This window comes from Entelurus aequoreus, linkage group LG28, assembly GCF_033978785.1.
Source record: "Entelurus aequoreus isolate RoL-2023_Sb linkage group LG28, RoL_Eaeq_v1.1, whole genome shotgun sequence".
NCBI lineage: Eukaryota > Metazoa > Chordata > Actinopteri > Syngnathiformes > Syngnathidae > Entelurus > Entelurus aequoreus.
In genome coordinates, this window is record NC_084758.1 from 27,295,311 (window position 1) to 27,310,762 (window position 15,452).

At 38.6% G+C, this 15,452-nt stretch overlaps 1 protein-coding gene across 3 annotated transcripts in view; it reads left to right on the top strand.

The window, feature by feature from the left end:
- Positions 1 to 15,452, top strand: part of LOC133644964 (complexin-2-like) — a 259,003-nt gene that overhangs the window by 81,170 nt on the left and 162,381 nt on the right. For all 3 annotated transcript variants that reach the window (XM_062039732.1, XM_062039733.1, XM_062039731.1), the window contains one exon: positions 2,963 to 3,071. In XM_062039732.1, the coding sequence (XP_061895716.1) occupies positions 3,041 to 3,071 (31 nt within the window). In that variant the 5' untranslated portion in view covers positions 2,963 to 3,040. The remainder of the gene's footprint in view (positions 1 to 2,962; positions 3,072 to 15,452) is intronic.

The following is a 15,452-nucleotide window of genomic DNA, read 5'->3' on the forward strand; positions in this document are numbered from 1 at the left end:
TCTCTCTCGCCGTACGTTTTTTTTTTTTTAATCGCTTCTTTTTTTTTAACGTTTTTTTCCAATCTATCCTGTCCAGCCACTCAGAACAAATCATATTGTTGATGTAGATCAGGGGTGTCAAAGTCCAGGCCCGTGGGCCAGCTCCGGCCCGCAAATTAATGAACCATGGCCCCCGGGGATGATATTTGATTAGTATTATTTTGCACGCACCAATAGTCCATCAGTGTTGGCGCTAGGAATTTTCAAAACGGGGTCCCAGGGACCCCATCAAGTCATAAAAATGGCGTCCCACAGTACATTTTTGGGGTCCCAGTTTTTTGTAGCCGTTTTGAAAAAAAAAAAGATAATCCTGTTGTATCACACATTCTGTATTGTGTTTTGGAAAAAGGTTGTCATAAACGTTACTTAATTAATTACATTTTTTTTATGCATTTGTAAATGTATTCAGTTCCTTTAAGTCAGTGTTTTTCAACCTTTTTTGAGCCGAGGCACATTTTTTGCGTTGAAAAAATGTGGAGGCAACACCACCAGCAGAAATCATTAAAAAACGAAACTCAGTTGACAGTAAAAAGTCGTTGTCCCAATTGTTGGGTATGACTTTGAAGCATAACCAAGCATGCATCACTATAGCTCTTGTCTCAAAGTAGGTGTACTGTCACCACCTGTCACATCACCTCTTTTTGAGTTTTTTGTTTTTTTCCTGTGTGTAGTGTTTTACTTCTTGTCTTGCGCTCCTATTTTGGTGACTTTTCCTGTTTTGTTGGTATTTTCCTGTAGCAGTTTCATGTCTTCCTTTGAGCGATATTCCCCGCATCTGCTTTGGTTTAGTAATCAAGAATATTTCAGTCGTTGCTATCCTTCTTTGTGGTGACGTTGTTGATTGTCATGTCATGTTCGGATGTACTTTATGGACGCCATCTTTGCTCAACACGCTGTAAGTCTTTGCTGTCGTCCAGCATTCTGTTTTTGTTTACTTAGTAGCCAGTTCAGGTTTAGTTTTGTTCCCTAAGCTTCAATGCCTTTTCTTAGGGGCACTCACCTTTTGCTTAGTTTTGGTTTTAGCATTAGATACATTTTTACCTGCACACTGCCTCCCACTGTCATCTGCATATTTGGATCACAACAAACCATGTTCCGACATTAACAAAGCAATTATCTACCTACTGATATTGAAGAGTATAATATTGTTACGCACCGACACTCAACAACAACACATCATTTGCAGACTATAATTACTTGTTTGCAAAAAATATTTTTACCCCAAATAGGTGAATTTACATAATCTCCCACGGCACACCAGACTGTATCTCACGGCACACCAGTGTGCCGCGGCACAGTGGTTGAAAAACACTGCTTTAAGTAATATAGAAATGTATCACAGCTGTTTATCTATTTTATGGACGAATGTAGTTCATCATAGAACTGGCACCCAATGTGGTTAAAAAGTTATGATTTTGAGTCCAGAGTCGATTCTGAATGCAATCGTTAACCCCAAGAATGGAATCAAATTGTGTGGTGCCCAAAGATTCACAGCCCTAATAATTATTATGCATGAGTGAATAACATTATTGTATTTATGTCACTTTCAATATAGCACATCATTAGTCGTTTTAGTAAGGGCTGTCTTCGTAGAGTGATTTGCCCTGAAACCGGACTTAAAGGGTTCACAATGATTGTTAGAGGCAAAGTGTTTAGCTCAGGGGTGTCAAAAACCTTTTAGATGGGGGGGGGGGCACATGGAGAAAAATCTACTCCCAAGTGGGCCGGACTGTTAAAATCACGGCACGATAACTTAAAAATAAAGACAACTTCAGATTGATTTCTTTGTTTAAAAATAGAACAAGCACATTCAGAAAATGTACAAATCATAATGTTGTTGTTTTTTACACTTACATGTTGCGGTGAATAGTATTCTATCTTTATTTGTCGTTATTTATACTCCCTGAACAAATTATGTAATAATGTTCACCTACTCAGTGGCCTAGTGGTTAGAGTGTCCGCCCTAAGATCGGTAGGTTGTGAGTTCAAACCCCGGCCGAGTCATACCAAAGACTATAAAAATGGGACCCATTACCTCCCTGCTTGGCACTCCGCATCAAGGGTTGGAATTGGGGGTTAGATCACCAAAAATTGATTCCCGGGCGCGGCCACCGCTGCTGCTCACTGCTCCCCTCACCTCCCAGGGGGTGAACAAGGGGATGGGTCAACTGCAGAGGACAAATTTCACCACACCTAGTGTGAGTGTGACAAATCATTGGTACGTTAACTATAACTTTAAACTTTAAAAGTCAACTGATTGGTGTTAATTTTCAATCTATCAAGATAAAAAAATATGAAAATCAAATTATAGGATGTTATTTTTGTAGTTTGCTCATTGTCCTCGACTGATGTACTAACATCATGTGAGATCGGTAGGTTGGACTTCAAATCCCAGCCGAGTCATACCAAAGACTATAAAAATGGGACCCGTTTCCCTCCCTGCTTGGGTTGGAGTTGGGGGTTAAATCACCAAAATGATTCCCGGGCGCGGCGCCGCTGCTGCCCACTGCTCCGCAAGGGGATGGGTCAAATGCAGAGGACAAATTTCACCACATCTAGTGTGTGTGTGACAATCATTGGTACTTTAATCTTTAATCTTAAATTTTTTTTTTTAACACGTAGCATCATCTACAAAGATACAAATAATTGCTATTGTGACATCTAGTGGACACATTTAGAACAGCAGTTTGTTTCATTCAAAAATTTCGCCTCATTTTTATACTTAGCAAACTTATCCCGCGGGTCGGATAAAACCTGTTCGCGGGCCTGATCCGGGCCCTATGTTTGAGACCCCTGGTTTAGCTGCTGTGCAACCATTTTTTCAAGGATTTTCGAGATAAAGGGAAGGTGATTCTCACCAAGTGGTCGGAATCGAGCAGAGGAAGAATAACGTTTTTTTCAATTATTTTTTTTTTTCCTCCAGATCTCATCTTCTCTTCTTGCTGGTAACCTGTGAATGTGACATCGCTTCGCCTGGGCAGGGAATAAAAAAGCCATCGCCATGAATTTCGTAATGAAGCAAGCGTTGGGAGGTAAGATTTTCCTTTTCTTGTGCCGTGCTTTTAGCTCCAAGGACTGCTTGAATGATGTCGGTACCTTCCGGGACCTTGACTCTTACTTTAGTGTTTGCGTGACCGCCTACCTGGTGCGGGGCCTCCCTGAGTGGACTTTAGACCGGAAGCTACACCATCCGGAATGGCCTGTGCAGCCGCTCTTATCCGCACATGCCGAGCCCACGTTCCCCCACCTGAAGGGAGACAAAGATAATAAAGACGGCTTGTAATCTGCCATCTTTTCATTCTAGAACACGAGCCACAATCGCTCCCTGGACGTGACATTATCACGGCGATGCCTCCAATAAAATCAACTTGTTATCATGTAGGAATATGTAGATGGATGAGTGCACGGGTGTTGTTGCGCCTTCAGAGAGTGTTTGCATGGAGTCGGCCTTCTTAACTCTGTGTTAACGTTCAATGAGATGCGATTAAACGTAGTGTTTGGGGAAAACGGGAGTACAAACCATCATTTATTTAACTCGTTAAACTCCTTTCAACCGAGTGAAATGATCATCTTAGTGCGTTCAGAGGAAATAATGTCTTTGCGTAATTTAGCAGTTGGTAAAAAAAAGTGTCCAAAATGAGCACACGGAAGTGAGTGTGTCATAGTAGGACTAAGGAAGGTGGTTTGCATTGGCTCATATAAGTAATTGCTGCGTTTGGTAGCATTCATAGTATGATAAGTGAAATAGTAATGTTTTCCTCAAGATGGTGGCAATTTAGCAGAAGCATAAAATGTGATTTTTAAAGATGAATTGACACCTCTCTGTGTCCAGAGTCCTTGTCGAACTCATGACATCTCAGGGACCAAATTCAACACGCCGCCCATGGCGCGTGGCCCATAGTTTGGACACCCCTGTTTTAGGGGTTTGTGTTAAAGCATTAGCCTAGTTAACTTTCAGCTAACATGTGTTTTTGTGACAAGTGGTTTCAGACATTGAGGAGTTATGTCTTTGTGCTTGTTATAATTGCCAATAGTTTTTTTACTTGGAGAAAATACATTTTTTTAACTTGTGAATCGTAGTTTGACATTTTTTATTTTTTTTTTACTAGCAGTTTTTTTACTTGCAGAAAACAGTTTTTTTTAATTTTTTTTACTTACAATCATTTTTTTAACCTGCAGAAATAGTTTGTTTACTTGCGAATCATATTTTTTACTTGCAGAAAACTTTTTTTTTTTAACTTGAGAATATTTTTTTATTTGCAAAAATATTTTTTTGTTTTTTTTACTCGCGAATCGTTTTTTTACCTGCAGAAAATAGGTTCTATACTTTCGGGAAAACATTTTTTAGTTGCGGTAATTACCTTTTTTTTTTTTTTCTTACAAATTGTTTTATACTTGCAAAAATATTGTTTTTATACTTGAGAAGCTTTTATTTATTTGCAGAAAATAGTTGCGAATCGTTTTTTTACTGGGAAACATTTTTTTTTTTAAAACTTGCAAATAATTTTTTTTTTTTTTTAAATGAATTTTTTTTTTTAAACTTACAAATCGTTTTTTCACTTGCAGAAATATTATTTTTTTACTTGCAAACATTTTTACTTCCGGAAATATTGTTTTTATACCTGCTGGAAGTAGTTTCTATATTTGCAAATCATTTTTTTACTTGCACAAAATACACTTTTTTACTTGCAAATCTTATTTTTACTTGCAGATTTTTTTTTTAATATTAGCGAATCTTTTTCTTTACCTGCAGAAAATAGTTTGTATACTTGCGAATTGTTTTTAATTTGCAGAAAATGTGTTTGTTTTTTTTACTTGCAAATTTGTTTTTAACTGAAGAAAAAAAAAAGTTCTACTTGCGAATTTTTGGGCTTGAGTAACAACATTTTTACAGTTTTGGCAGTAATTACACTCCATAGATTTTGCACTCAATATGGTGAGTGCACAGTGTTGCACTCTCACTACCCTCAATAATCACCATTGTGGCTACGTAATGGAAGGGAAGGGTTTAAACCAAAAAAATCGGGTCGATGTTTAATCAGGCAATCCAATGTTGGCAATAATGTGCTGTCAAGTGACCATTTTAGGACGGCACTATGATGTCTAAGTGTGCGCACTTAGGCCAGTACACTCATGATGGCGTAGTGATGGAAGTATTCCATTTGAGACACTGCAATAGTGTCACATCTGCGATGGTGCGTGCAAGAAAACAAACATGTCAGCGTGAGTGCAGGTACGGACGCCTACGTTTCAAATCTGGAACAGCCTGCGTCTTCAAAAGGCTGCGAGTCTTTGTGCACGCCGCATGCAGGGTTTGCGTTCCGGGTCTCGCCCGCGGCTCAGTGTCGTGGAAGGCAGGAGAACGCGGCCCACTGATGCGGCGTGCAGGCTTTTAGGCAGAGTATTTGGCGAGAAGTTCACTTGCCTTTCGTCGAACTAACGAGTTTGGAGTGCGCGGTGGATTAGCTGCAGGCAATTATCTCGCCCGCTCCGCGAGCCCCCGCCGCACAGTCACACTCCATCTGCTCCCGACCAGGCCGACATTTGTATTCCGTCGGCCCTTTTTTCCGTGACGGGCAAGGTCGTCCCCCCTTCCGCCCACCCGGGACCCTCCTCCGCCTCACAGTGCAGCTCTCAGGGTCCTAGAAGTCGAGAAGTGTTTCATGTCAAGGGATGCTGGGCGAGCATGACGACAAGGCGACGGGGACGGTTTGAGGATGCACGCTACACTGCAGAAAGTCTGTGTTCAAAAACAAAAAAAAATACAAAAATGAGGGGTATTTTATTTGAACTAAGCAAAATTATCTGCCAATAGAACAAGAAAATTCGGCTTGTCAAGACTTTCCAAAACAAGTAAAATTAGCTAACCTCAATGAACCCAAAAATACCTTAAAGGCCTACTGAAATGAATTTGTTTTATTTAAACAGGGATAGCAGATCCATTCTATGTGTCATACTTGATCATTTCGCGATATTGCCATATTTTTGCTGAAAGGATTTAGTATAGAACAACGACGATAAAGTTCGCAACTTTTGGCCGCTGATAAAAAAAAGCCTTGCCTGTACCGGAAGTAGCGTGACGTCACAGGAGGAAGGATTCCTCACATTTCCCCGTTGTTTACAATGGAGCGAGAGATATTAGGACCGAGAAAGCGACGATTACCCCATTAATTTGAGCGAGGATGAAAGATTCGTGGATGAGGAACGTTAGAGTGAAGGCAGGGTGTATCTTTTTTCGCTCTGACCGTAACTTAGGTACAAGGGCTCATTGGATTCCACACTCTCTCCTTTTTCTATTGTGGATCACGGATTTGTATTTTAAACCACCTCGGATACTATATCCTCTTGAAAATGAGGGTCGAGAACGCGAAATGGACATTTAAAGTGACTTTTATCTCCACGACAATACATCGTTGACGCACTTTAGCTACGGAGCTAACGTGATAGCATCGGGCTCAAATGCAGATAGAAACAACATTTTAAAAAACCCTGACTGGAAGGATAGACAGAAGATCAACAATACTATTAAACCAGGAACTTGTAAATACACGGTTAATAATTTCCAGCTTGGCGAAGCTTAACAATTGAAGCTAACTTAGCTACGGAGCGGCATCAGAGTCGGCAAGAAACATATATTTCCCCAAAGTTACGTACGTGACATGCACATAGCGACACGCACGAACGGGCAAGCGATCAAATGTTTGGAAGCCAAAGCTGTACTCACGGTAGCGCGTCTGCTATCCAGCTCAAACACAACACAACCTCCTGATTGTTTTGCTGTAGTCCGCCGCTAATACACTGATCGCACCTACAACTTTCTTCTTTGCAGTCTCCATTGTTCATTAAACAAATTGCAAAAGATTCACCAACACAGATGTCCAGAATACTGTGGGATTTTGAGATGAGAACAGAGCTGTTTGTATGGTGACACATTGGGTACGAATACTTCCGTTGCCGTCGTGACGTCACGCGCAAACGTCATCATACCGAGACGTTTCGAACCGGAAGTTTAGCGGAAAATTTAAAATGGCACTTTATAAGTTAACCCGGCCGTATTGGCATGTGTTGCAATGTTAAGATTTCATCATTGATATATAAACTATCAGACTGCGTGGTCGGTAGTAGTGGGTTTCAGTAGGCCTTTAAAATAAGTATATTCTCACTAATAACAAGTGCACTTTTCTTGGTAGAAAAAAAAGAGACCTTTTTGTCAATATTTTGAAAAATATTCTTATATGAAGTAAATGCTAGTGCCATTATCTTGACATAATGACATGCGCTCGGCATCATGATTTTTTTTTTTCCACGCTTGAAGTAAGAAATGATTACTTTAAAAAAGTAGTTTTATACATGTGAGTGTTGATGACACAGCTTTGCAACAGTTGATATTCTAGTTTCAAGCATGTTTTACTCAATATAGGTCATAACATCTCAGCAACAAGCTGTAATATCTTACTGAGATCATTTAGGACCAAAACCCTTAAAGGCCTACTGAAATGAGATTTTCTTATTTAAACGGGGATAGCAGATCCATTCTATGTGTCATACTTGATCATTTCGCGATATTGCCATATTTTTGCTGAAAGGATTTAGTAGAGAACATCGACGATAAAGTTCGCAACTTTTGGTCGCTGATAAAAAAGCCTTGCCTGTACCGGAAGTAGCGTGACGTCACAGTTGTGGAGCTCCTCACATCTGCACATTGTTTACAATCATGGACGCCAGCAGCGTGAGCGATTCGGACCGAGAAAGCGACGATTACCCCATTAATTTGAGCGAGGATGAAAGATTTGTGGATGAGGAAAGTGAGAGTGAATGATTAGAGGGCAGTGGAAGCGATTCAGATAGGGAAGATGCTGTGAGAGGCGGGTGGGACCTGATATTCAGCTGGGAATGACTAAAACAGTAAATAAACACAAGACATATATATACTCTATTAGCCACCACACAACCAGGCTTATATTTAATATGCCACAAATTAATCGCGCATAACAAACACCTCCCCCCTCCCGTCCATATAACCCGCCAATACAACTCAAACACCCGCACAACACACTCAATCCCACAGCCCAAAGTACCGTTCACTTCCGCAAAGTTCATACAGCACATATATTTCCCCAAAGTTACGTACGTGACATGCACATAGCGGCACGCGATCAAATGTTTGGAAGCCAAAGCTGCGTACTCACGGTAGCGCGTCTGCTATCCAACTCAAAGTCCTCCTGGTGGTGTTGTTGCTGCAGCCATCCGCTAATACACCGATCCCACCTACAGCTTTCTTCTTTGCTCTCTTAATTGTCCATTAAACAAATTGCAAAAGATTCACCAACACAGATGTCCAGAATACTGTGGAATTTTGCGATGAAAACAGAGCTGTGTGTATTGGGACACAATGGTGTCCCAATACTTCCGCTCAATCCGTGACGTCACGCGCAAACGTCATCATACATAGACGTTTTCAGCCGGATATTTCCCGGGAAATTTAAAATTGCACTTCATAAGTTAACCCAGCCATATTGGCATGTGTTGCAATGTTAAGATTTCATCATTGATATATAAACTATCAGACTGCGTGGTCGGTAGTAGTGGCTTTCAGTAGGCCTTTAAAACAAGTAAAACACTCTAACATAAAATCTGCATAGTGAGAAGAATTATCTTATCAGACAGAAAATAAGCAAATATCACCCTTATTTCAGATATTTCATCTTACTTAGATTTCAGTTTTTGCAGTGTAGCTCGCGTCTCGCTTAAACTTTCATATTTAGATTGACGACATAAATGCAAATGCGAGACGCCGCCGCCTCATCAAACATTATGAGGTCCCCTGTGCAGGAAAAACACAGAAAAGTGAGAGCTCTGACTCCATCAAGATGTCACACAGCAGACAGGCAATCAAAGACTCCATGAATCACAGCAGGGGGGTGTCAAACGTACGGCCCGAGGGCCGGATCAGGTTTCATCAGGCCCGCGGGATGAGTTTGCCAAGTATAAAAATGCTAACGCTTTAGTATGGGGAACATATTCTAAGTCAGTGTTTTTCAACCTTTTCTGAGCCAAGGCACATTTTTTATTTATTAACTGTATCCACTCGGCATCCATTGGACATCAACTTTTTGAACTGCTGCCCTCGGGGCAGGAGATACAGGACAATAAAATGCTGGACAAACAGACTTAAGGACACTTTTTACCCGAGAGCAATAGTGTCGCTGAACACAAGACGACAATAATGACTGTGCATGTGAGCTGTGTGCTTGCTATTTTTATGTATTTTTATCTATTTATCTATGTTATTATGTTTTATGAATTTGCACTAAATGAGTTTGGCTTACAATTTTGTTGTACAATGACAATAAAGGTATATTCTATTCTATTCTACTCTATTGCACCGGTCACCCAAGGGCAGGGGGTCTCCATATCTGCGCTCCCTTTCTGGGTTTCACGTCGTTCCTATTGGGTTGAGTTTAGATAGCACAAAAATCAAATCAAAGGAGCCTGCTCGCCAAGTAGGGACTTTTAGTTTTTGCACTGAACATGTTCCTACAGTTGTAATGTATCTAGTCTTCCATATACCGTTTTTTTCGGACTATAAGTCGCACCGGAGTATAAGTCGCGCCGGCCAAAAATGCATAATAAAGAAGGAAAAAAACATATATAAGTTGCATTTTTTGGGGGAAATGTATTTGATAAAAGCCAACACCAAGAATAGACATTTGAAAGGCAATTTAAAACGAATAAAGAATAGTGAACAACAGGCTGAATAAGTGTACGTTATTTGAGGCATAAATAACCAACTGAGAACGTGCCTGGTATGTTAACGTAACATATTATGGTAAGAGTCATTCAAATAACTATAACATATAGAACATGCTATACGTTTACCAAACAATCTGTCACTCCTAATCGCTAAATCCCATGAAATCTTATACGTCTAGTCTCTTACGTGAACGAGCTAAATAATATGATTTGATATTTTACAGTAATGTGTTAATAATTTCACACATAAGTCGCTCCTGAGTATAAGTCGCACCCCCGGCCAAACTATGAAAAAAACTTTTTGTACAGTGAATGTATATGTACAGTATGTGTATATGTATGTTTGTACAGTGAATGTATATGTACATGTATGTGTATATGTATGTTTGTACAGTGAATGTATATGTACAGTATGTGTATATGTATGTTTGTACAGTGAATGTATATGCATACTTGCCAACCTTGAGACCTCCAATATCGGGAGGTGGGGGGGTGGGGGGCGTGGTCAGGGGGAGGCGTGGTCGGGGGGCGTGGTTGGGGCGTGGCTAAGGGCGTGGTTGAGGAGAGTATATTTACAGCTAGAATTCACCAAATCAAGTATTTTATATATATATATATATATATATATATATATATATATATATATATATATATATATATATATATATATATATATATATATATATATATATATATATATATATATATATGTATGAAATACTTGACTTTCAGTGAATTCTAGCTATATATATATTTTTTAATTTTGTTATGCATATAAATAAAAGACATACTTGAATTTCAGTGTTCTGCAGGCTATCCAGTAGGTGGCAGTATTGTCCTGTTTAAGAGTGTCACAACATTGCTGTTTACGGCAGACGAACTGCTTTACGGTAGACTAAACGTGACTGCTGTTGTTGTGTGTTGTTACCGCGCTGGGAGGACGTTAATGAAACTGCCTAACAATAAACCCACATAAGAAACCAAGAACTCTCTCTCCTTGTTGTGCACTCTACTCTCTAAAAGCCGTAGATGTTATGACGTCATTGGGCAGGCAAGCTGCTGGGAAAGCGGACGTGAGAACGGCTGTCCCCACTCAGGTCCGCATTGAGCTGGAGGGGGCGTGGCCTCCAGCTCCGGCTGAATACCGGGAGTTTGTCGGGAGAAAATCTCTGCCGGGAGGTTGTCGGGAGAGGCGCTGAATACCGGGATTCTCCCGCTAAAAACGGGAGGGTTGGCAAGTATGTGTATATGTTCCATATGTGTATATGTATGTTTGTACAGTGAATGTATAGGTACATGTACACTACCGTTCAAAAGTTTGGGGTCACCCAAACAATTTTGTGGAATAGCCTTCATTTCTAAGAACAAGAATAGACTGTCGAGTTTCAGATGAAAGTTCTCTTTTTCTGGCCATTTTGAGGGTTTAATTGACCCCACAAATGTGATGCTCCAGAAACTCAATCTGCTCAAAAGAAGGTCAGTTTTGTAGCTTCTGTAACGAGCTAAACTGTTTTCAGATGTGTGAACATGATTGCACAAGGGTTTTCTAATCATCAATTAGCCTTCTGAGCCAATGAGCAAACACATTGTACCATTAGAACACTGGAGTGATAGTTGCTGGAAATGGGCCTCTATACACCTATGTAGATATTGCACCAAAAACCAGACATTTGCAGCTAGAATAGTCATTTACCACATTAGCAATGTATAGAGTGTATTTCTTTAAAGTTAAGACTAGTTTAAAGTTATCTTCATTGAAAAGTACAGTGCTTTTCCTTCAAAAATAAGGACATTTCAATGTGACCCCAAACTTTTGAATGGTAGTGTATGTGTATATGTATGTTTGTACAGTGAATGTATATGTACAGTATGTGTATATATATGTTTGTACAGTGAATGTATATGTACAGTATGTGTATATGTATGTTTGTACAGTGAATGTATACGTACAGTATGTGTATATGCGAGGCATGATTTATAACTTACAATATTTTTGACACGATGCAGCTGTATGTTGATTGTATGTTTGTTTTACAGTTAGCTCTCGGTTATCAATGCTAAAAAATACTTTGTCTGCGTTAGCGCTTATAATAACATTACTGATATTTGGTTAATATTCCGCTCATGATATGCATTAAGACTGTTTGTTTGTTTTGTGGGCGAAATAGAGAGCCCCCCATTGACTCCGTTGTTAGCCGACTTTTTATGTATTTATTTATTAATGACCTAGAATGCATAAAAAAAAAGAAAAGCATACGTCTTCATGCCTTATACAGCGGTTGTGAATGATAGACCGCACATCTCTGTCCAATTTTTGCGCATTTCCAGTACGACTTGATCTAATATTATAATCAGAGTGCAAAGCGTTACTACAGTGACGTAACATTTTGGGAAATTGCGGAATAATCAAAATGGCTGACTGAATTTCTGGCATTTTATGTCGAGACGGTATTTTCACATACTTTGCGGAGTGTAAATGGCTGTGGTTCAATGGATGCAATGAAACACAAGCATTAAAAAGTCAACTTGTTTTTCCACTCCACTGCCACTTTAAGGTAAGACACCTTTACGACCTGCCACTGTTGTAAATACAAGCAATGTGTGCATGCATGAAACATTAATGTGGTTTGGACCTGTGGTTGCAATATACTGGTGTGGACCCCCCCCCCCTCCCCCTTTAACAGCCCTACTGCACGCTTGTAAAGCCTTGGGGCATACAGCTCATTGTGAGAAAAGTGGACAAATGACAAATTGATTTAATCTGTAAAGCAGGAAGAGTGATGAGTGCAGTGTGTGTGTGTGTGTGTTCTTGTATTTATACCCTTCTTGAGAACACAACAAGGAAAAGTAGCTTCCATATGAGGAGGTGTGAACAAGTTAGGACATAAATCATGGTCCCAATACGGAAAAAAACCATTGCATCTAATAGAGAATCTCTCATTTGCACCCCTGGTGGTGAAATCCTTCAAAATGAAGGTGGTCCCGAAAAACCCCAACTGTGTCTGTTCTAAAAGTGCTCCCCCTCTGGTCAACATATGAAATAACAAGTGTTTGTAAAAATTCGAAGTGCTCCCCCTCTGGCCAACATATGTAATAACAAGTGTGTGTAAGATAGTGAAATTTGCCCCCTTTGGCAAAAAATGTATACAAAAATAAAACAAATATGTATATAGACATACTGTAATAACGAAGTAAATAAGGAAGATTAAAAAACAATTACAAACAAAAAAAACTGAAATCAGTCTTTTTCTCACAATGTGTCGACTTCTTTCTTATAAGATTGGGAACAATTCCTCATATTCTTTCTGTTTCTGTAATATTGCAATATTTTCTTGAGAAATTATTACTTTTTGATGTAAAATTATTACTTTTTAATGCAAAATGGTGACATTTGTCATATAAAATTCTGACTTTTTACAATACAGCCAATTTTTTTTGGTTGTTCTTGTAAAATACTGACATTTTTTGAGTAAGATTATGACTTTTGTCATCATTTTGCCAAGTAAAATTCCGATTATTATTATAAAATTGCCAACATTTTAAAGTTTTCTTATAAAATTGTGACTTTTGTAGAGTACAATTACGACTCTTTTCATAAAATTGCCAAAATATTAAGCTTTTCTTGTAAAATTGCGACTGTCATTGAGTACAATTCCAACTTTTATCATAATATTGCACAAATGTTCAGTTTTTCTTTAATTTTTCCGCCGTACACCTCAGTCACATAACTTGATACTTGACACATGCTAACTGTTAGCATGCCAATATTACCGTGGTAGCATGCTAAAATTAGCTTGCAAGTTTTTTATTTGCCAATTTTGCAGCCGTACACGTCAGTAATATAACTTTGTATTTTACACATGCTAACTGTAAGCAAGCTAACATTAGCGCATAATTTTTTTTTGTGCCAATTTTACAGCCGTACACCCCTATCATATAAATTGTTAAATGACAAATGTCACCTGTTAGCATGCTAACATTCATCCATCCATAATTTTGTGCTGAGTAAAATTACGACTTTTATCATAATATTGCACAAATGTTCAGTTTTTCTTTAATTTTTCCGCCGTACACCTCAGAGTCACATAACTTGATACTTGACACATGCTAACTGTTAGCATGCCAATATTACCGTGGTAGCATGCTAACATTAGCTTGCAAGTTTTTTTTTGCCAATTTTGCAGCCGTACATTTAAGTAATACAACTTTGTATTTTACACCTGCTAACTTTTAGCTTGCTAACATTAGCACGTGAATTTTTTAGCCAATTTTACAGCTGTACACCCCTATCACATAAATTGTTAGATGAAAAATGCTACCTGTTAGCATGCTAACATTCATCCATCCATAATTTTGTGCTTAGTAAAATTACGACTTTTATCATAATATTGCACAAATGTTCAGTTTTTCTTTAATTTTTCCGCCGTACACCTCAGTCACATAACTTGATACTTGACACATGCTAACTGTTAGCATGCCAATATTACCGTGGTAGCATGCTAACATTAACTTGCAAGGTTTTTTTTTGCCGATTTTGCAGCCGTACACTTCAGTAATATAACTTTGTATTTTACACATGCTAACTGTTAGCATGTTAACATTAGCACGTGAAATTTTTTAGCCAATTTTACAGCCGTACACCCCTATCATATAACTTGTTAAATGACAAATGCTACCTGTTAGCATGCTAACATTCATCCATCCATCCTTTTGTGTTGAGTAAAATTACGACTTTTATCATAATATGGCACAAATGTTCAGTTTTTCTTACATTTTTCCGCCGTACACCTCAGAGTCACATAACTTAATACTTGACACATGCTAACTGTTAGCATGCTAATATTACCGTGGTAGCATGCTAACATTAGCTTGCAAGTGGTTTTTTTTTGCCAATTTTGCAGCCGTACACTTCAGTAATACAACTTTGTATTTTACACCTGCTAACTTTTAGCATGCTAACATTAGCATGTGAATTTTTTTAGCCAATTTTACAGCCGTACACCCCTATCATATACATTATTAAATGACAAATGCTACCTGTTAGCATGCTAACATTCATCCATCCATCATTTTGTGTTGAGTAAAATTACGACTTTTATCATAATATTGCACAAATGTTCAGTTTTTCTTTAATTTTTCCGCCGTACACCTCAGAGTCGCATAACTTAATACTTGACACATGCTAACTGTTAGCATGCAAGTTTTATTTTTGCCAATTTTGCAGCCGTACACTTCAGTAATATAACTTTGTATTTTACACCTGCTAACTGTTAGCATGCTAACATTAGCACGTGAATTTTTCTAGCCAATTTTACAGCCGTACACCCCTATCATATAACTTGTTAAGTGACAAATGCTACCTGTTAGCATGCTAACATTCATCCATCCATCCTTTTGTGTTGAGTAAAATTACGACTTTTATTATAAAAGTGCCAAAATTCTATGTTTTTCTTGTGAAATTGTGACCTTTTTCTTGTGAAATTCCAACTCCCTTTTCACAACAAGCTTTTTTATATTTGCATAGTATTTATATATTATTAATGTTGTAAATACAAATCTTTATTTATCTAGAAAGGGTGGTCCTAAAGAGGTAGGCATTATTCGGAGGTCTCAAGAAGGTAACAAATACAAGAGTGTGTGTGTGTGTGTACGTGTGTGTG